The 24,652-nt window shown below is 33.7% G+C and overlaps 1 protein-coding gene across 5 annotated transcripts in view; it reads right to left on the reverse strand.

The window, feature by feature from the left end:
* Positions 1–24,652, reverse strand: part of DCDC1 (doublecortin domain containing 1) — a 439,498-nt gene that overhangs the window by 233,601 nt on the left and 181,245 nt on the right. For all 5 annotated transcript variants that reach the window (XM_059138743.1, XM_059138722.1, XM_059138732.1 and 2 more), the window contains one exon: positions 2,175–2,267. In XM_059138743.1, coding sequence (XP_058994726.1) covers positions 2,175–2,267 — 93 coding nt within the window. The remainder of the gene's footprint in view (positions 1–2,174; positions 2,268–24,652) is intronic.

The raw sequence follows: 24,652 nt of genomic DNA on the forward strand, positions 1-24,652 counted from the left end.
TTTTTCATTTCACATTCATGATTTCACATTTCTATATATGAATTAGGCCCAAAACTTGATGTCACTTACTTTTTCCAACCAAAATATTGAAAATTACACATCAAGATTAATATAATCAGTTTCAAAGTAATGACAGAGAAATTATTCCCAAACTGTATAGAATACATTTAGAGATCACTGCACACATGTCCATGCGCACACACACACACACACACACACACTCACATACACAAACCACATATTCCCTTTATTGTGTATTTTATTTTTTAAGGAAACAAAAGGCATTTGAGTCATAACCAATCAAGCAAATACGTGACCAAATAAGGCACTGTATGAGAAGAACACTAATGTATCTGGGTATTAAATAAACATTAATAAATTAATAAATACCAAATAAGCACAGCTACTTTTGGATATTCTAGAAAAGATAATTTTCATTTCCAGTGTTGCTAACAAGGTGGCATTTAAAGTGATATATTTAGCATAATGATAATTTTTCTGGGCCACTTCAATTTCAGTTCCACTGAAATTACAGTTTTGCATAAAATATCAAAGAGCAAAATAATTACAATATTTAAAAGGCAGAAAATATCAAATATATTCATTCTTTTAGATTATTCTAGATTTAATCTCTAATAATAATTTGTTATTATAGGCATATCTTTAATGATACTAATTAAACTAGAGATTAGTATTTGCCTTTCTTAAAGTTTACCATATCAAGATACATGATAGATTCAATTTAAATTCCTGTGAAAATGTAGTAAAACTCTCCAACTGTGATAAAAACATTTTCCAAATGAGTAGAGGACAATATTTTTTAATTTATAGCTGTAAATCCTGTCTTTTAACTGGTTACAATTAAGTGGAATGAGTGAGAACTGTAACTTAAATTATACAATCATTATTTGCTACATCTTAGAGCTTATTCAATTGAATTTTTCTTATGAAATATTCACTACTGAGATTACCAATCTATGGTTATAATATTGTCTTTAAAATTGGACATATACAAGTCCCAAAGATTAATATAGTCTCTAATTTAAAGGTTTGAATTTACTCAGGAAGATTTGAAGCATTGTACCTGTTCATTTTCATATCATACATAGTTAGCAGAACAGATGCAATCATAATGATAAGAAAATATTAGAGCCCCAAAGCTTCGATAGTTTTCCTTGCCAAAGTATCAAAAGAGAATTACATGAAAGTTTAATTTTTAAATATTCACATTACCTTATTCTTTAAGTTGATTGTGATTTTATTTACTGACAATGGTACATGGTAATTAGCAAATTCATGGTCTCCCTCAGAAAGAGTAAATGCTTTTGCATTCCAGAAACCTACATAAAAATCATTTTTTCCTTTTGTCTAACACCAATTTTGTATTATTATTTCATTTATGGAATATGCTGTCAACTTCACAGCATGAGCTTTGGAGAGAAGAAGCTTTGCTTTAATAGTTCATTACAATATTGCCTACAGAAGCTTATGATTAGCTTACTTAAGCCTGACATTTGTAAACTACAGTTTTTCTTTGATAAGAGATAACACTGTTGGCATTTCTAACATTCATAACAATAATATTACTTCTAGAAGTCAGAAAATAAAAATAAGATTCAGTACTTATTCAAAGTTCAATAAGATTTTAATGTTTTTCCTATGTTAGCATATTTTATAATTTCCAGATTCAACTTGCATGTAATAATTTCCTAATTTAGGAAATTTGTGAGAAAGTTTTCAGAAATATTTTTCAGGAAATAACAATATTTATTCTTTCAAGCATATAATGATTTTTCAATCTGCCTATATCAATAAAATGATTCCAGTTTTGACCAATTGTTTTCATTTTGTTGCTATCAGATAACTATAGTTGGTTTACTAACAGACCCAAGTAAAATATGTTTTAATTTTTAAATTAGCACTCACTATAATTTTATAATACAGTTTAAAAAGGAGTTTCTTTTTTTTTTTAAGATTTTATCTATTTATTTGACAGAGAGAGAGATCACAAGTAGGCAGAGAGGCAGGTAAAGAGAGGGGGGAAGCTGGCTCCCTGCTGAGCAAAGAGCCTGATGCGGGACTTGATCCCAGGACCCTGAGATCATGACCTGATCTTAAGGCAGAAGCTTAACCCACTGAGCCACCCAGACACTCCTGAAAAGTAAGTTTCTTACTTCTTCTTGTGCCTTATGGTGTTCCTTTGCTGTCATTGAAAGAATTGCTTTTTCAGTAATTTTTTCTTTCTGTTCATCTACAGCCAGGTTCAACTAGAAAAAAAAACAAATTGCATGAAAATAGGCATTACTACAACATTTCTTCAAACAACCAATTTAGCATACACATGGAAGGTAATTTAATATTAATTTGGCCCACATTTATATGAGAATGAACTCCATTTAGATTAAGTTGAAAATACATTTTTATATTTAAAATATTTAACACTGAATTATTCACACTCACTTTTATCATTTATAAGTTTATTAAAATGTGATTTGGGAGAGGGTCCTTAATCACAGACATTTGACACCAACAATTACTTTTTTAAAAGTAATTTTATCAAAATGAGCATAGCAATTTTTTTTAATTAGGCTGATATTTCCTATTAAAATTTTTCATTGCCAGTAGGGAATAAATTGGCTGCTGTTACATCAGGATAAAAATTCAAGAACATTAACCAAAAGCAAATGTCAATTCAAACACTCTAGAACAGTTCAAAATGATTTATAATATTTCAAGACAAGAAATAATGCATCTTAAATACTTGAACAGTTACCTGCAACCTGATCCATTAAAGGTCTTCCACTACTTCCACTACTCTTGCTAACCCATATGTTATAAATAGATGAATGTCATCCATTCTGTGTTGTTGTTGTTGTTGTTTTTTAATAATCCCCATCGAAACAAAATGCTATTTTCAATGAAGGAAAAAGCTGAATTCACACAATAACATTCACTTAGCAAACTGGTATTATCAGAAAAAAAAAAAAGAAAAGAACAACCTAATACAAAACTTTTTGAATTGGAATATTTAACAATTCTTAAGCAATGGACTGGCAATATTGTATCTCCCTACTGAGGATAAAGAATAAATAATGGTCACATTTTTTGTTTTGTTTTGTTTGTTTTGTTAATGTTATTGTTGCTTTATATATATATATATATATATATATATATATGTATATATATATACATATATATATATATTTTAGGATTTGTTTATTCTAGAGAGAGACTGCATGAGCGGGACAGGGAGAAGGAGAGGGAGAGAGAACCTCAAGCAGACTCTGCACTGACTGCAGAGCCCGACACAGGGCTCAATCCCTGGACCCTGAGATTACGACCTGAGCCAAAACCAAGAGTGGGACGCCCAACCAACTGTCACCCAGGTACCCCTGTTGTTGTTTTAAATCATGTTTTTTCATTGTATGCCTGGCAAATCATGTTTGAATTAACATGAATCTTTAATCCCTATTCTGCCTGAAGACCCATTCTTATACTTGAGATAAAGTGTGAGTGGGAGTGAATAATATGGTTTCTTCAGTCTAGTTATGTATATGTGCTATAAGAATAGTATCAAACCTGCAAACTCTTCATCCACTGATATGTGATACAGCACAGGATATCAGAGATTCTGTCTTGGTAGAGGGAAAAGACTAGGTGATTCTGATGATCACCTTGTATAAGGAGTTGACAAACATTTCTGTAAAGGGCCGGAGAGTAAATATTTGAGGCTTGGTGCAGGAGGGCATACAGTCTCTGTTGCTCATACTCAGCTCCAGCCTTGCAGCATGAAATAGACAATACATAGTGAATGACCAGAGCTATGCCTCAGAAAAACTTAAAAAACAAACAAATAAGTAGCAGGCTGCTTTTGAACAGCAGGCAACATTTGACTATCCCTGTCCTGGATTGAGGACCACCAAAAAACAGGTTTGCTAAAAAATAATCAGCACATAAGGTATAACATGATAACAATAGTTAACAATGCTGAATGGTATATTTGAAAGTTGTTAAAAGAGTAGATCCTAAGAGTTCTCACCACAAGGAAAAAATACATTGTTTTTCCTTTTTTTTAAACCTATATAGGAGATGATGGATGTTAACTAAACTTCTTGTGGTAATCATTTCACAATATATGTCAAAGTTGAATCATTATGCTATACACCTTAAACTTACACAGTGTTGTATGTCAATTACATCTCAATTAAACTGGAAAGAAATCATCATGTGAAACTATTCTTAGGATTATCTCCCTGAAGAATATTTTTTCATATGCTGAAGTAATACAAAAAGCACAATATTATAAAAAGTTAAATATCTACTTCAGGGAAGCCTGTGTGTAAGTGTGGTACAACATAGTTATGTCAGGTCTCTATGGCTATTTATTTATGTGGGGATTCTCATCTGAGGAGGAGATCAGTGTGAAGGGGAGAAGCCAGGAAATATTCACCAAATTCATCCATTCCTTACAAAATTAATTTCCAAATGCACGAACATTTTGAGCAGATCTTTTTTAAGGAACACAAACAAAACAAAAACAGAATACTAAATTCTTTGGTGCCACAGCAGTAAGTCAGATTCTAGTGAGGTCTCCCAGGGCTATGACATTTAGAACTGCTTCCAAGTAACTTTTTAAAAGGTGGGAATTCTTTACCTTTGAAACAACCACAGTTGGGAAAATCACCACCATTCTAATATTCAACTCCTAAAGAAGCACTATACTAGTCTACATAAGCTAAGATCAAAACACATCAACATTATCAGAAAACATCATATGCATACTAAATAGAGAATCCAGTAAGATATTAAGAAATAAATGCTTAACAAAATAGAATGATACAGACCTGGGCCTTTTCTTGAAACAGTCCAGCCATTCCAAAAGAGAGAGATTTTTTATTGAAAATTATTTTTATTTTTTTGTAGAGAGATTTTTATTGAAAATTATTGAAAGTAAAAAGTCAAATTAAGAGAGTGCATTTTCGGGGCACCTGAGTGACTCAGTGGATTAAAGTCTCTGCCTTCGGCTCAGGTCATGATCTCAGGGTTTTGGGACCGAGCCCCACATCAGGCTCTCTGCTCGGCAGGGAGCCTGCTTCTCCCCCTTCTCTCTCTGCCTGCCTCTCTGCCTACTTGTGATCTCTGTCTGTCAAATAAATAAATAAACTCTTTAAAAAAATTTTTTAAAGGAGAGTGCATTTTCACTTGAAGTATTAATAATATGCAGTGCTAACAGCATCTTTCCCTCAAGTCCCATGTCATGATAACAATTGTAGGAGTCTTTTTTCCTGTCACTTTGGAGGAAAAGATACTGTTTCTTCATTATGACAGAACTATGTGCTTTTGATTTGCTGTTCTTATCTGAAATGTATGAAATAATTTTTGTCAATGGGTTCAAAATTTCTGAGGCTAATTTTTCATGTATAAAGGGGCAGAAACTTCAAGTTAAAAGTAAAAGATAAGGGTATTGTCCTATTTAAAATAAGTCAGAGAAACAGAAATACCACATGATGTCCTAATATGTGTAATCTTTAAAAAAAAAAAAATACCAAGCTCATAGATAGAAAAAATTGGTGATTGCCAGGGGTGGATGTGGGAGGTAGAAGAAACAGGTAATGAGGGTCAAAAGGTACAAATTTCCAGCTATAAAATAAATAAGTCACAGGGATGTAAAGTATAACATAGTAACTATAGTTAATAATACTGTGTTGCATACGTGAAAACTGTTGAGAGTAAGGCTTAAAACTTCTCATTATACACAAAAAAATTGTAACTATGTATGGTGACAGATGTTAAACTTACCATGGCAATCATTTTACAATATATACAAATATCATATCATTATGACATACACCTGAAACTAATATAATGTTATATGCCAATTATAACTCAATAAAAAATAAACAGAGATGGCTAAAATTTATATAAACTATGAAAAGCCAAATATCTACCAGAGAAGTGCCACTTTGTTCTAACTATATCTCACTCTTTTTAAATGTAAGAAAACACCCATAAATATTCATTTTACCCATAAAAATCTAAAGCTAAATAGGAAGGTTTAATTTATCATTTTTGTCAGGTCTTGTTGCTAATATTTTAAAAATAGTAATAAATATTGGGTATCAGAGCTCAGTTTAAAGTTGCTCTCACTCAGTATTAATGGTAACCAGAGTAGAACCATCAAGAGATGAGTGCAGGACAATGGCAGAAATGGAGAAAACAAGAAACATAATGGTTCTGTCAAAGAAAACTAAATAAGAAGTACTCCCCCAAAATGGTCTGTTTAGAGAAACATGATTAAAAAGGAATATATTCACCTCAAACTATCTGTTTAGGAATTAAGAAAAAAGTCCACGAAAGTATACCTGAAGCCACAGGTATGATCATTAATTTTCAGACTATGTGTATTTTACATAAAACTTCTAATGCTAAGGTAGCCGGCATTATACTTTCTTTGAAGCCCTAAAGGGTCATGGTTTAGTAATATGTACTTCTGTATAACATGTACGGCCCATTGTGACTATAAGAGAAAGTGCTCTTCATTGAGGAGTTCCTCAAACATTTGCTGGCTCAGGAAGCTCAGCTATGGACATCCTAGAGAGGACAACAGGCTCAAGATCTCCTGCTGGAGAAGAGCAGTGATCTCCTTTTGTGTGTGTGGGTTTTCCTTTTTTTTTTTTTTAACTTCCTCCCAAATATTTTAAAGTATATTTATAAAAATCATAAAGACTGATTATGTACAAATTTTAACATGACAGTAAGACAAAATAAGATCTATTTTATAGGAGAATATAACTCTAAATAAACTCTAGAGCTCAATTATTAATATATTTTTTAAAAGGTACAGTGATCAAACAAGATGGTATGTTCTGTCTACTTAATTCATATTGATATTCCAGATAGGTACTAATCAATGAGTCTAACCATACCCATACTCTTACTGCTCTGAATTACAATTCTGCATGTACTTTTCTCTGTGTTCAGAACAGCTAGTGATTCAATGTGAAGTATTTCATATGTGTTGTATATCATGTCCTTAATTAATCAATGTAACCCAACAAGAAAACTGAATCTTTTTCTACCAAAAATCTAATCTTTGATCAGTAAATTGATTTAATAATAAATTATTTGATCCATATTTTCATGCAGATCAATATAGGCAATACAGGTTAGCATAAACAACAGGACAATCAGCCTTCATATATATTGACAAGTTTCCCAATGGTCTGTTAATATACAAAAGACTGGGACAAATTACTTATTTATATATACAAAACATGGTTATAAAGGCCAGCTGCAGGTATTTTTTTGGAAAGTGCATTTTAATAAGGTCCTATTCATTTAGGGAACAAATGGGGAAGAAGTAGTTTGCACTACAGAGTTTAGCGCGAGAGCTTTCTCTTTTTCTAACCACGAAATCAATCATTTGTCCAGACTGTGGGAGTCAGAGTTAGTTACTGAAAAGAGCTCCGTATATAAACAAGTCAATAACTCATTGTGTGTTATTGTCGAGCTGAAGAAGTCGGCTTTCAAAAAGCTGCCCCTGCTTCTCTCAGAATGAATGTCACTGTATTCAGGGACTGGGAGAGAGTCCTTTGTTTCCAGCCATTGCTGGCTGCCATTTATGTATGGGAACAGGAGGTGGCTGCTACAAGTGTGGGGGAAGCAACTATTTGGTATCATGGATGTCCAGGAAAAATTCTGAATTTTGTCAACCTAAATCATTTGTGTCCGAAAATGCATTAATGGAAATGATAAAGAGAGGTCATACGCAAAAAAAAAATTGATAAAGAAGTTAAATGATAATGAGTCTGTATCATTTTAATTTAGATCAGACTTACGTTTTTGGTTCCCTACCTGTCAACAAAGATGAATCCAAAATATAGGCAATGTTCGAAAAGTTCAAAAGTACAAAATCCAACTGTTATTTGAACAGGTCAAAATGTCAAATAAATGCTATCTGTTCAGGCCATTAATATTAAGGGTAATTCTTGGTACTTTCAAAGTTTGTGTGTGCATGTGTGTGTTTGTAAATTTCTCTAAGGCATGATTTTATGTGCTCAACACTTGATAAGTTAAGGAAAAGTGAAATGTTTTTACTTAAAAATTAATTTAAATATCCTTTAGAATTGAACTGGACATAAAATTTATAAGATATAAATATTATCATTATCTTACTTATTTCATCTTAATATTTATTAAAAACTTCCTAATTTATTCAAAATCAAACTAGGAACTGTGAAGAAGCACCAGACCAAGTTTCAATATTTATAATTAGATTAAATAAATAAAAAATACATGTAGATCTGTTTAATAAATAGTCCTCATTTGCAGGGAGATGGTCTCTAAAATCTTTAAACAAAAGCTTAGCTCTTAATTAGATAAAGTTGTAGTTATAGGTAGGGAGAAACCTGGGAGCGTAGAACTGAATCCAACTGATCCCATTTCTCCTCACAATTTAGAAAGCCACAGCTTAAATAGTATAATATGCTTCCACATGTAACAAGTGTATAGACATTTTACTACATACATACTGGTTAACAGCAAAGAGAGATATGATTGAGGAGATGATGAAAGCAATAGAAAGTAAGAAAAAATATATGCATGGCATAGATCATAAATAATTGTCAAATAGAGGTATAAACAATATAATCTACAACTACAAAGGACAAAAATATTATTTAAGGTAGAGATGGAAAGGCATAAACAATTGGTAGTATCTAGCTAGGAAAAGAAGTGATAGTATAGGACAACACTATTAGTAAATATTAATTAATGTTACTAATTAGTTATTAGCTACATGATGAAATTTATCCTAAATACATTTAGTGAATTGTCTTGACATACCTTTGGGAGAGGAGGAGAGAATACAAGCTGAGCCTTGAAGGAAAGGCAGAGAAAAGGGCATAGCTGACTAGGTGAGTCAGCCTAAGGCAATTGGTCTGACTGGAAGGAATGTTTAATACTGGGGAACAAGAACAAAGATGGCTCACGTGACTCCATACATAATCTATTTCTGATTGTAATTATAAAGTGGAGCATATGTGCAAAATGCTAGCCCTATAGTGAGGGTATAATGATAACTTTACATAATTTAGTTCTCAGCTTTGAATTTCTACATAACTCATAGCTTTGCCTTGGCTCAGCCCATCTTCTCAAGCTATATACGCTTAATTTAGTTCTGGTATTAAAGATATCTTAACTAAATCCTGACCACTTCCAACCAGGTTGTCTCACTTAAGTCCCTTCTATAAAAATAATTCAAGAGTGCCACTTCTAGACTTGGGGAAGGAGCAGAATCCTTAGTTCAAAACTGGCTGTGAAATCTGGCTCCATCACAGATTAGTTCTGACACAGTGGGCAAGACTGAGGTTCATATAGCCCAGGCCTTCTAAAACCAGGGATTCCTCTCCCATCCTTGCTAATTCTCTGAAAAAGACTGTTTTTACCATTGCCCGTACCTTTTTGAGGACAGCTTGAAGGAGCATTTATAAAAAAAAATATTTGTAATATTTGACAACCAACAAATAAAAACATCACATTTTAAAACAGTAACATTTTAAAATGGTTATATTTTGTCTAAAAGAATGTAAAAGAGAATTCTACATAATACTTTATCTACAATTTATTTAACATTTAATTAAGGAGACAAACTGTTTTAAAAATATTCTTTTCTGTTTTTTTTAATTAATCATAAATTTTAGCCCTTCCAAATTCCATGAGAAAAACGGCACTGCGTTAACCCTATAGCCAGGGCTAGCTCTGTACCCATATTATAAACTTTCTGCCTAGACATTCTGTTACTAGGAATGCCACATGCCCTAAACTGAAGTCAGCTTGTACTCTCAATCTGACTCTCTACTCCATTTCTTCTACTACTGCATGCAGTTTTGGAAGGACTGTGCTACCCTGGCCAAGTTTGGGCCCCTGACCTCCCACACCAATCAGCTTCTCTCTTTAAGAGATAGAGTCAAAAGGGGAACCACATAGAAACGTCAGTAGTCGGAGAGAACATGTCCCACTAACAGCACCCTAACAAGACTTCAGATCCAGACGTCTGGAGCTATTCTGTTTTTTACTACAACCCCTTTCTTTGGTCTTTCTTTAAATTCCATGTGCTACCACCTGCCATTCTATTAAATTATTTTTTGCCTAAATTATCTGAGATAGGTCCCATTAATTGCAATCAAAAACCCTAGCAGATATGTTACATATGTCCTCATAGTAAACATAACACTATTTCTTGCAACTCTAGGTATCCAACTCAAATGTCTTAATAATGTGCCAAGTTTAAAGTCCTTCAGGTATTTTAATGGGTAATGTAACAGGGGTAATGGTTTAAAATTTTATTAATATGTTTTTCTTTTTGATCTTTTCAAGTACAAAACTGCCCTAAATACCCTAGATGTTATTAGGATTTGTCACAATAATATAATTTCTGACATGTACAACAAAATTGTGCAACCAAACAATATCCTTGCAAACAAAAGGCAATGGTCTTGTTGCTTTTAGAGATGATTTGCCTCTCAAAAAAACACTTTACTCTCCTCAGCATATAAATAGCTAAACTTAGAAGACTCAGCCCATAAATGACCCTTGTGAATTAAGAACAATGCCTCTGACTGCTGTTAAAACTTTGCTAAAATCAGGACTGAGGAAGATACAATGCAGAGAAAAAAAAAAAAAAAAAAAAAAAGGTTTATCATCTCCTTCTGCCCCAGAGGAAATACAGGAAGTCTCAGAAAGGGAGGAAGGTATAAAATAGCTTGAAGAGTTAAGTCTTAAGTCCCCTTCTATAGCAAGTGGTTTGGGGATGAAAACGAGTATCAGGTAAGTGGAAAGGAATCCTCAGGCTAGAGGGTCCTTCTGCTCCCCTCCCCTCAGTATAGTCACAGGGAGGAAGCACCCAGACAGAGACACATTGACAAACTGGCATGGTATAGGCACCCAGAGGGAGGCCTGAGGTTTAGCTTTCCTGAATAACCCTTCATTTCTGTGTGTCTTAGGACTTGGAAGTAGATACTTGTTAAAATGGGAAGTCTGCTACAGACTATTGGCATAGTGGGGGAAGTATGGCTCTATAATAAGAGTAGCACCATAGACCACTTAACCCAGTGCCAAATAGGTGACTCGGTCAGACCTGTGAGCGGGGTTCTCTAATATCAGGGGAAGTCAAGTTTAGGGTAGACCATCCAAGAAATACCACCAAAAAAAGAGCCTGAGCCAGAAGAATGGGCTACAAGTTTACATGTTGCTGACCAAAAGAGCATTCAGCAACCAACTGACCAAGGGATGATATCCTTCTAGTGCCCAGCATCTGTCATGCCAATATATATACATTCCAATGGGCCAGCTTGAGGCCAGGGGTCCCTTTCCCCATTGACTTGAAGATATGAAATCCACATAGCCCCTTCTTCCATATACTACCTGAAGGAAACCAACAGGGTGCAGGAGAGTCTATCTCAGAGAAAGAATGACCTAAAATAATGATTTAAATGATCAAATCAGACTAAGCCTTACACTGAATTGAACATTCAGTTACTTTCCCCCATGAACCAATGGACAAGAGCTCAGGAAGAAGGTATATATATATATATATATATATATATATATTTTTTTTTTTTTTCTTCCTTCAGGAAGAAGGAAAATAGCTCAGCTCAATTTCCTTTAGTTATTTTGCACACAAACTGTGTACACACATATGAGAGAATCTGCTAGACTGAGCCAAGGAACAAAAGCAAAAACAGGATTTATAGGACATGGGGGAGAAATACAATAGTCAGACTTATATTTTGGGGAGAAATCAATAAGCTGGCATCTACCAAATTGAATAAGCCAATTAAGGATATTGAAGGAACCATTTTAATTTCCTATGAATTCTCCAAATAAACTTGAGAATTCAGTTGACAAACAAGTATAGCAGGCTGCCTCTGTATTATGTCTGCTTACCCTATAACTTCAGTTAGACCAGACCAGCACTGTTTCCCACACTAGAACATTTCATTTCTTCACACAAAGCAATAAACCACATTTTCTCTCACCCACTATAGTAGCAATCTGAATCAGAGAATTCTTTGAGGACTATGATTAGGAGCCTGGGGGACAAAAAAGATAAGGCAGATAGGCCTCTATCTTTATACAAAACTGTCTGAGTATGGGACAGGCTAGGTGTGATGCACTTCATATCTCCAGTAAGCATATTTCCAATTATTATTTCCTGCAGTAATGGAGAAAAATCCATCCCTATAAATCTTGTGTGGCCCAGCCTTGGTCCAACCTGTGGTCCCATCTGGGAAGCCCACTCTGGTTTTGTCCTTTCAGTATATACATATATGAACTAAAATATACTGCCCTGTACTCCCTCCCTTCTCCCACTTTTTTACATAATAGATTTACTGAATGCCAATGCTGATATAATCAGAGCACTGTACTGGTTCTGGTGATATAAATATCACTTAGATGCCTTTGTACTTTCAGAAGGCTAATATTCTATTGAGAATTACAGTTCAGCAGTCCCTAATAGTTTTCCTGGTGTTTTTTCCTCTGATAAGGGAGCATATCTTATAATTCTTTCATATCTCCAATACATTCAACTATAATAGGTAGGTAACAGACATTCAATAAACTCCTATGATGCGTTAGTGATGAAAAGCACTCTAATTTGAAGTGCTTTTACTTTTCATTAAATGACTGTTCCCTATTTGCTCAGTGTTATGAAACAGGGATTTTATGGTCAAGTAATTCTTTTAAACAATAGGCTAAATTAAGATACATGGCCTTCTTTACAGCGTGGCACTCCCAAGAGTTTTTAAGATGTTAATAGATATTATTAATAACCATGAGAGCACTTCAGGGGTATCCAGCTAGATATACTCCAGAAATGTTTCAAGAGACCAACATTTCTAAAGTTGATCTTGAGAGCTGAGGATGGATCTCTAAGAGTTTATTCAAAAGCGAGTACAACAGACAGTACCCAGACACAGGGAGCACAACTCTTTCAGTCATCAACATGGCTCAACCCTGCCTGCCCTGCTTCCCCCAGATTAATCTATAATTCTCTAAAATAGTTTGTTAGAGCTTGGAAAAAAATATTCTGTAATACATCTAAAATAATAATGACAAAGAGATTTTTTGAAAAAAGAAGAACCAATTAAACTAATATTAAAAGGTATTTTAAAACAAAAACCATTAGCATATCACAGTGTGTAGCATAAAACAGAACTAAAAATCAGGTCAAAATAGACATAACATTTATACTAAGGACTTTAGTATATGTTAAATGAGATACAAGTCCACTATTTCTTAGCCACAACTCCAAAACCCAAAAATTTCTGAAAACTGGATTTTCTGGGAACTCATCAGACAACAAAAGCAACAAAAACTGATTTGTAGACTTTACTTATCCCTCTTACTGTGAATATTTCACTGTGGAAATAAAGTGCTTCATTGCAGGGAATGATTTCAGACTTCACTGAGGTTTCACATAACATATGGTCTGTGTAATACATTCTAAAATCCAAAACATTCTGAATTCCAAAACACATCTGGCCCCAGGAAGATCAGAGGAAGGATTGTGATCCAAATTTCAAATCAATAAGGAAAGAGTGGCTTAGAAATGTAGTATTGCAATGGACAACTGAATAACACTTCAGACAATTATGTCAGACCCACTTTTTACTTTTTGCCACTTTTGGTGACTTCAAAATCTAAATATAATAAGAGTACTAGAAGATAATACAGCTGATTTATAACATCTGAAAGGAAACAGTCTCTCTAATATGGATAGATTTAATTAAATCCAGTACTGAACTTCTATACCTCAAAAGTAGCTTTAATAAATTGAAAAGCAACAATAGACTGAGAAAATATTTAAAACATAACAGGTTAATATCCCTAATATGTAAGAACACTCTGAGGTAGACTAAAATATCACTTATCTTTTTAATTTAGTGATTTGACAAGTTTAGATATTACGCTATGTTCACCACATAGCTACCATCTGTCCCATTACATCACCATTAACTGTGTTCCTTATGCTCTGCTTTTTATTTCCATGAGTTACTCATTTCATAACTAGAGACTTGTATCTCCCACTTCCCTTCACCCATTTTGCCCAAACCCCCACTTCTCTCCCCTCTGGCAACCATCATTTTGTTTTCTGTATTTATAGTTCTAATTCTGCTTTTTATTTGTTTATTCATTCTTTTTAGATTCCATTTATGAGTGGAATCATATTGCATTTGTCTTTCTTAGTCTGACCTTATTTCACTTAGCTTAATACCCTCTATGTCCATCCATGTTAGGTACTTAAAAAATTATTATGAAAAAGATAAACACCAAGGAAAATAGTAGCAAAGAAAGTGAACACACAGTTTATAAAAGGAAAAAATGCAAATGGTAAAAGAGTGCATGCACAAAGAGTTCAAAATTACAACTAATAATATAATTCAAACTAAAACAATGACCCAAATAATCTCTAATTATAAAGATTAGTGAATTTAAGGAATAACAAATACAGGGAAACTGGTACTTTTATGTTTTGCTGCTGAAAACATAAATGCTATAACTTTTTAGAGGGAAATTTGGCAATGTACATCAAATCTGTGTACAAACTTTGATCCAAAATTTCCACTTCTGGGAATTTTTCAGTAGGAAATAATTATGGACGTGTATCCAAAAATTGACTGAAACAATGATAAAACATTGTTTGCCACAGTAAATGTTCAAAATTAAGGAGATTACTAAAGCCTGTAAACTAGAATATCATCATTCATTTAAAATAATGCTACTGAATATTTTATAATGGGAAATGATAACAATATATTAACTGAAAAATAACCAGTCTCAAAAAGTAAATAAGATTTTAAATATATATATCAGTATATAAAGGACATAAACCAACTATTGAGAATAGCTCGTCAGAATGGTGAGATTGTGGGTGATATAATTCTTTTTTCCCATTTACATCAGCTTATCTCTATACACTAAATTTTCTGTATTATTACTACATGTACATGCATGAATCTTGTAATTAAAGAATAGGCTCATTTTAATATTGCTCCTTTTCTTTGTTACCCACCAATATACCTGACTTACTTATTTTAAAAACCTGTTCTCTGTCCACATTTGCCCCAACTTCATTGTCATTTTCTCACTTTATCTCAATTTTTAATAGATAAAATATAATTCAAAAGAAAACAAAAATTTATTTAAAAAGACAAAAAATAAGATAAAATTTTAGCTTTTTTGCTTTTAAAATTGCCAACAGTCGATTAAACTGTTTTTGAGAAAATAGGTAGTACCTATTCATAGGAGGCAGTGGAAGGTTTATGAATTCCTGTCTAAGAACTGCATTTTTATATTTACCACTTCTTAAAAGTGAACTGAGATTAGAGCAATGACTCAGTAGAGATAAGAGGGGGCCTCTCGTTGTCTACTCTGTAACAATGTTCTGGGCACTGCAGATGCATTGTAGCATTTAATCCTCAAAAACCCTTCAGAAAGTCATGTAAATGATGCTTAAAGAGGTTAAATAACTTGTTCTTGAACATAAAGCAAAGAAAATTGAAGAACTGGGATTCAAATCCAGACATGTCAGACCTCTGCGCCCATGATTTTTAATTATGTCTTGGGTACATCAGAAAATATGATTAATAAATGAAGGAAAGAGATAGATAGTAACAGACAAATTGGAAAATTTTCCCTCCATATTAAAGCATATGTTTATGAAAGCCCAGAGTTAAAAATCAGAATTCTATTAAAATGAACTGATTTTTGATGACATTAATAAGAAAATAAGTTACATTTGGAGACTTTAGGAGAATTTATTTTTGAGGTTTGTACAAAAAAAGAAGCTGGATTAAAATTCCTTGTCAGAAATTATTCATTAAATGTTCTGAAGTCACTTGTGAATAATTTGTAACTTTCACTTCATCTCTAGCATTATCAAAACTAATGCCCAATGTTATTTTTCCATTCTGAAAATACCTGTTAATGCATTTTAATACAATTTGTATAATAAATAATGAGTAGTATTAACAGTTTAATATTTAATAGATTAGACTTCTTCCTTTGTAGGTATATAGAAACACAAGTACATATAAAATATATGGACTTTCTGTTTTTAGAAATGGCATCAATGTCATATTTTTTGATGACCTGCTTTTTATTACTATTTTTATTATTAATGTCCCATAAAAAAAACATCTGAAGGAGGTCTATAACTACCTAATATCCATAGGTATTGAAATTTCATGCTACTTATTCAAAATTTCCCAAACAAGAAGTTTGGGGTAGGGAAAGAAGCACAGTGTCTTTTTATTTTCGTATTTCCTCAGCTCTTCAGTTCTTGGGAACACATAATTTTACTCCCACTTCACTGAAGAGGACTTAGTCACATGGCCACCTCCAAATGCAAAGTCAGGCTGAGATGTAGAGTGCAGCTGTGCTTCAAAAAAAAGAGGAGGGATGTCTGGGTGGCACAGTCGGCTAAGCATCTGACTGTTGGTTTAGGCTCAGGTCATGATCTCAGGGTTGTGAGATCAAGCCTTGCATTGGGCTCTGCCCTCAGTGTGGATTCTGCTTAAGTTTCTCTCTCCCTCTGCCCTTCCCCCCATGCTCATTTTCTCTCTCATTCTCTTTCTCTCTCTCAAATAAATAAATAAATAAATAAATCTTTAAAAACAAACGAACAAACAAGAGAATGATTCTGCTGGAAGGCAAGAAGTCTTGCTTAAACTTTAGATATTCTCTCAATCCTTAATCAAATACCTTTAAAGTCTTGAATAGATAAAACCATACATCTCTGTATTTTTGTTTTATCCCTTTAATCCCTTTTGTTTTATCCCTTTTATCCCTTTTTTTGAGCTCAAGTTTAAGACAAATATGTGACCATATCACTGTCCACTCAAAATCCTTCAGTGACTCCCCACTGTTTGCAGGATAAAACCCCAATTCTCTATCATGGCCTCATCTGATTTCCTCCTCCTCACCTGTCTCATCTCCATCTCCAGCCACAACTCTGGCTTATCCTTATGCTATGCCATAGAAATTTCCATGTTCTCAACTACTCATCAATGCTCCTTCACCCTGAAATTCTAAGAGAATTTCAAGATCCATTCTTTACAATCCCCCATTCCATTTTGAGCCTTCTCCCCCGAAACTGGGAATTACCACCATAATTACTGTGTTATAATCCTAAATGTTGCTGTGGGTTAGGAAAGACACGAGGATAAATAGTAGATTGCCATAAATCCAGGTTGTAGCATACACACACACACACACACACACACACACACACACACATTCACTCATTCAATCACTTACATACCAACTCTGATCTGGTGTACTCCATCCAGGAAGCCTGCCCTGATTTATTCTCAGTCCTATGCACAGGAGCTCATCTCTGGTACCATTGCCTGTTTCTACAGTCATTGTGCAAGGTGCTATCATAACATTTATGCAGTGAATTGGTGTCGCTTACTTACACACTGATTTCTTCAACCAGACTGTGAGCTCCTCTTTGAGTCTATGTTGATCTCTATCTCTTGAGCCTGGCACATAGAAGATACTTGACAAATACTGGTTAAACTGAACAAAACTGAAGATTTGGAAAATTATAGAACTCTCAAAAGAAATTACAGAAATCCCTGAAGTTTGGTGTAATATATATATATATATATATATATATATATATATATATATAATTAAGGAGAATAATGACTCCATCTTCTGGATGTATCATAATTTATCTACATCTGGCCTTTTAAAATTATATATTGGGTGACCTTCATTACAAGGTTAGAAAAGGCTATACGAGGGAACCTTGGAGCTGGATTATATCACCAGGTCCATAATTTCTAGAGCCTAATGTCTTAGAAAGCAGACAGACATGTACTAAGCAGCATGTCCTTTCCTGCTGGCAAAATCTCATGTGGACCTTATTACATACTTCTTCTTCCTTGGTGTTAAGTCTCTGTTCTGAGGAGACAGGAGCCACAACTCTCAGTTGTCATTCTAGCCAAGTTTTTAGGCTAATTAAAACGTATTGTATAAAACTATACCTAACATATAAATTCAGAACATTTTAAAATTTAGTTTTGGTTTTCAGAACTTGATTTGGAGTCTAAGTTTTTAACTGTCCTCCATTTCAAATCCTGCTCATTAAAACAAATAAATAAATAAAGCTAAGATTTTGGTTGTTGAATGTGGTTTAATTTGGATGCTGAGATGACTGATTACCCTAAAATGGACTCCCTCCCATTTTTCAGAATTTTTGACCTCTCAACTTTATACAGCACATAAATACATTAATAATTTTGATGTTCAATATTCACTATCATCATCCTCATCATTCATCATAAGAAAAAAAATTGATGAGGGCTTACAATGACGTGCCTGGCTCTGTGCTAGGTATTTACAAACATTCCTTTCTCATCATTAATAAAAGGGGCACATGGTTGTCTCAGTTGGTTAAGTGTCTGCCTTTGGCTCAGGTCATGATCCCAGGCTCCTGGAATCAAGCCCACGTCAGGTTCCTCACTCAGTAGGCAGTCTGCTTCTCTCTCTCTCTCTCTCTCCCTCTCCCCCTCCTCCCTGCTCATTCTCGTTCTCTCTCAAATAAATAAAATCTTTAAAAATAAATAAATAAACTACTTGCCCCAAAACATAACTCAAATCTCTAGATACAAACTATGAAATCTCTGCGAAAAAAGAAATCTCTTTCTGAATCTTTCTGGGTTTTGTGTGTATGTGTCATATGTACAGCATTTTGTATAATCATCATTCAGAAAATATTTATTGAATACTTATTATATGTCAATCCTAGAAAATAGTGGTTTATAAGATACTTCCCGCATAGAGATAATGTGATAAACACCATCAAGTATGATAAGCAGATGTGATAAGATAGAAAGTAGATAGACGTGATAAACAGCATCAAGTATGATGAGCATAAAAAGAAGTATGGGATTTCTGGGGAGAGTTAACCTGGGCTCGGGCCAGAGCAGGAAATGCTCCTCTGACATGTTACTAGGCTAAAGATGGGCAAGAAGTAAACAAGTTAGGTTTGATAAATAAGAATATCCTAGGCAGGGACGCCTGGGGGGCTCAGTGGGTTAAAGCCTCTGCCTTCGGCTCAGGTCATGATCCCAGGGTCCTGGTATTGAGCCCTGCATCAGGCTCTCTGCTCAGCAAGGAGCCTGCTTCCCTTCCTCTCTCTCTGTCTGCCTCTCTGCCTACTTGTGATCTCTGTCTGTCAAATAAATAAATAAGATCTACAAAAAAAATTTGTTTTAAGGAATATCCTAGGCAGAGAAAATGCTAGAATCACCTTTCCACAAAACATCTCACATAGTATCATATTTAATTTTCAAAATAATTCAGAAGGAATTGTTCATTATAGCCATTCTACAGATAAGGAAACTAAGCTCAGGGATTAGATCATTTAATAATGTTGGAACTCTTGTCTATCAGAATTCAAAGCCTTTCCATTATGCTTAGTTCACACCAGAAGCTGCCTGCAATAGCTCCCTATTGGACCACAGGTTAACAAATTTTTGTCTAGAAAAACATAGTAAATACTTTAGGCTTTACACACTAAGAGGCAAAATCAAGGATAAAACATAGGAACTGAAATAACAAGAAAAACAATTTTCCTAAACTTTTGATAAAATTCAAAATATTATAATAATAATAATAATTGAGCATAATATTTTGTAATACAGGTCTACTAGTGAAAAAAATGAAATTCTTTGAGGAGAATAACATTTCACTTAATTGGGGTCCAAAATATTACTCCCTATAATCAAACAGATTGCAAATACTCATTTGTGGAAATCACTCTTCACTTGTGGATCATACTAAAAAAGGAGACCAATTAGACTTAGCTAATGGACTACATAACTTAGAACTCACCTATTAAAGCACAAACATGGAGAGATGCACTGTCAAACAGAAATTTAATGTGACTCATTATGTAATCTTAAATTGTCTACTTAGCCACATTAAAAAAAAGGTAGAAAGAAGTGGGTTAAATATATTTTAGTTATTTATTTAACCAAAACATTACCATTTAATATTACAAACAACAAAAAATTTGTAAGATATTTTATCATCTTTTTTCATACTGAATCTTTGAAATACTATATGAATTTCTCATAATATGCCTCAGTTTGGACTACTCACATGTTGAGTACACACAGCTGTAGGATACAGGTCTGTGTCAGGGGCTAGAAAGACATAAATTTAAAAAGTGGATCATATAGAATCTGGCTTCCACTGAAAAGTACGAATTTTGCTTAAAAGCTGCAACTGCCACTCCACAAAATATTGTCATAAGGAAAAGTGATCCAATATATTGTTAGCTGTTCTGGATTTTCTGAGGCATCAAAAGATGTAGGATCTAGGCACCTGATTGGTGTACTTAGTTAAGCATCCAATTCTTGGTTTCAGCTCAGGTCGTGATCTCAGGGTCTTGAGATCAAGCCCTGACTGGGGCTCCATGCTCAGCATGGAATCTGCTTATGTTTCTCTCTCCCTCTCTTACTGCCCCTCCCCCTCTGCTTTCTCTCTCTAATAAATAAGTGAATCTTTTTTTTTTAAATGTAGAATTGAGTGTAAAAACTTTTATCTCTAGGTGTTGGTAACTAATATTATTTTTTTTAAATTTTATATACCCTTGGCAGGTCAAAAAATTCAAATTTATATACTAAATCTGGCCATGACCTCCTCCACACTTATGCCAGGTCTGTCTTTTCAGTATTTAAGCTATAGTGCGCATGGATGTTCAATAAACTACAAGACTTTCAAGTGAAGGCAATTAAGTATTTATAAATAAAATACTTTGAACATGTCAAAGGAATGATAATAGATGATAATAAAAATAATTATGGAAATAATATCTACATTTTCAACCACCTTAGAAAAAATAAGTTTACTCACTAAGATTATTAAATAGTATTTTAAATAATAAAATGCTTCAATTAAAAGTAGCTATAACCACAATAGTCAAAAGGTGGAAGCAACCCATATGTCCATCAACAGAAGAATGAATAAATAAAATGTAGACACATGCAGTGGAATATTATTTAGCCTAAATATTACCTAAATATTATTTAGGTAAGGAAATTGACACTTGCTACAACCTGAATGAAACTTGAAAACACTATGTCAAGTGAATTAGGCCATTCACCAAAGGACAAATACTGTATGATTCCACTGATATAAGGTACATGGTATAGTTAAATTCATAGAGACAGAAAGTAGAATGGTGATTGCCAGAGGCATGGAAGTAGTGTTTGCAGAACAATGTGAATATACTTAATGCTCTAAAACAGTACACTTAAAAATTATTAAAGTGGAAAATTTTAGGTTACCATATTTTACCACAAAAAAAAGTGGCCATAAGGGGCACCTGGGTGGCTCAGTCATTAAGCATCTGCCTTTGGCTTAGGTCATGATCCCAGGGTCCTGGGATAGAGCCCCCCATCAGGCTTCCTGCTCAGCTGGAAGCCTGCTTCTCCCTCTCCCATTCCCCCTGCTTGTGTTCCCTCTCTCCCTATCTCTCTCTTTGGGTCAAATAAATAAATAAAATCTTTTTTTTTAAGTGTCCATAATAAATTTTAATAAGAAAAAATACTCATTTTTATTTTAAAAAAATGCCTCTTAACGGAGTGTAGTATAGCTTTTCAAGTTTACACAAATTAGACAAAAAAAAGTGTGAAATACTGGAAATTCATATATGTGTTCTGAAGTGTCACTTTTTTCTATTCAAATATGCACACCAACTGAAACAAGATTAACAATGTAAATTTGTTCAAAATGTGGCAAAACTCCTTTGGATGCCTAAAAAAGTTAAGTTTGATTTGTTTGATTTGTTAAGTTTGAGCATTCTATTCACAGTAGTCCCCCCTTCTTATCTGCAGTCTCACTTTCCACAGTTTCAGTTACCCCAAGTCAACCACTATCTGGAAGCAGATGATCCTCCTGATGTATCCTCAGAAAGTTGATAGTAGCCTGATGCTATGTCACAACACCTACAGCATTCACCTCTCTTCACCTTTTCAAGTAGGCATTTTATCATTTTATATCATCTTATCTTATATCTTATATCATCTTTATCATATCATCATAAGAAGGAAAGGATGAGTACAGCACAATAAAATACTTTTAGAGATACCATATTCACATAACTTTTATTACAATATATTATTTTAATGGCTCTATTCTATTATTAGTTATTTTGTTAATCTCTTATGCTGCCTAATGTATAAATTAAACTGTATCATAGGTATGTACATAGAGGAAAAAGCATAGTATATACAGAGCTCTGTATTATCTGTGGCATCCACTGGGGGGTCTTGGAAAGTAACCCCCAGAGACAAGAGGGGACCACTGTATATGTAAATAAGCTCTTCCAAATTGTCTGAGAATACGTCAAAATAATTGTATCCCTGTGTATTTTATGTTTTCCTTCCCAATATTATTTTCACAATTATTGGGGATTTGTACCAATAACAATAATCATTACTACCTCAAGGCTTATTAAGAAAATCCAATGAAATAACTTTAACCCAGAAAAATTACATTGTAAGCTACAGAGTACTGTACACATAAGTTTATCAAAGGATTAATAAAGCAAAGGTCAACATTTCCCCTGGTACTACCCAAAATGTCACATATTCTGAAAACAAATCTGAATCAATAATTTATCAAAATGACTGCTTTCCTCCAGCCAAGTTTAGTGACAAAATATTCCGCATTTCCTCTAATCAACACAGAGACAAAAAGTTACACTGGTATCCACATTGTGATTTTTAAGTACGATTTTATAGGGCAAATATTTCCCAAAACTATTTGGGTATCTCCTCTCTGATGCAGATATATTTTCACTTACAGAGAATTTAGAAGAGGATACTCCTAGCTCAATATTTCTACTTTCTGGGATCAAAGAACTCCCATCTCCATTTTCCAAAGCATGGTCTGTGTTTGGAATTCATTTCTATGGGAGGTCATAAAGTCAAACACTATGACTGAGAAAGGAACTGTTATTCACAATGCAGGCAGTAAGTGTGAGCCCAAACTGCAAGGGCAATCAAATCTCATGCTTCAAGAAAGAAAATGATTATTTGCAAGGTCAGGAAGGACTTCCTCTACTCTTTTATAGGACATACTAGGTAGCTTGATAAATGAATTATAAGGGAGGGCAAATTTATCTTGTTTCTAAAATACAAAGTATTCCCATCCAAATTGAGGCAAAAGTTGGGTATTCATTCTTTTTGATGGCTGAGGAAACAAACGGAGAGTTTTAGAATGGTGGGCGGATGGGTGAGCCTGGTGATGGGTATTAAGGAGGGCACAGAGCATAGAGCACTGGGTGTTATATGCAAACAATGAATCATGGAACACTACATCAAAAATTAATGATGTACTGTATGGTGACTAACAAAACACAATAAGAAATTAAAAAATAAAAATAGATAAACTCCTTTAAAAAGAAGTATAAAGTATTCATGATACCCCTTTTACCAAAAAGATCAGGGATTAGTTATGTAGGTAGCATGATCCTCTCTGAAAAGTCAATAGCCCATGTTTCCTATCATTCTGTGTGATACACACTTACTCATTTTTACCATATGCCTTGGTAATAACTCCAAACAATTCTTTAGTCCATGGTCACATTAATGACATTTTATTTCCATTAATCATTAATTTCTGATTAATGCAGCGATAAATCAGCAATTAATTTTATTATCACTTTAAGTTTCCATAAAATGTGTAGTTTTCCTAATGTAAAAACTGATTAATAGGTGATTATAACTATAAGACTTAACTTTACTACATTGAATATGTAAACATGAATGTTTCCTAAACTTCCTAAAAATGATGACATATTTTTATTTTTTTAAGTTTTTATTTAAATTCCAGTTAGTGAACACACACTATAATATTAGTTTCAGGTGTACAATATAGTGATTCAATAGTTTCATACATCACCCTGTGCTCATCACAAAAGGGCACCCCTTAATCCCCACCACCTATTTAATCCATCCCCTCCTCCCCTCTCCCTTCTGGTAACCATCAGTTTGTTCTCTATAGTTAAAAGTCCGTTTCTTGATTTGTCTCTCTTTCTCTCTTTTCTTCCCCTATGATCCTTTGTTTTATTTCTAAAAATCCTTTGCTTTTATTTCTTTATTTTTTAAGAAATCATATGGTACTTTTCTTTTTCTGACTGACTTATTTCACTTAGAATAATACTCTCGAGCTCTACCATGTTGTTGAAAATGGCAAGACACCATTCCTTTTTATTGTTGAATAATATTCCACTACATGTATATGTGTATATGTTTATATATGCATATGTGTATAATATGTATATATGCATACACATACATACATGTATATGTTTATATGCATATTATACACCCCATCTTTTTTATCCATTCATCAATCTATGGACACTTGGGCTGTTTCCATAATTCAGCTATTCTAGATAATGCTGCTATAAATAGAATATATCCCTTTGTTTTTTGTTCATTTGTTTTGGTGCCAAAATCCAGGAACAAACCAACATGTATCCCTTTAGCATTTTTGTATTATTTGGGTAAATACCTAGTAGTGAGATTTCTGAGTCATAGAGTAGTTCTGTTTTTAACTT

Source organism: Mustela lutreola, chromosome 1 (genome assembly GCF_030435805.1).
Source record: "Mustela lutreola isolate mMusLut2 chromosome 1, mMusLut2.pri, whole genome shotgun sequence".
NCBI lineage: Eukaryota > Metazoa > Chordata > Mammalia > Carnivora > Mustelidae > Mustela > Mustela lutreola.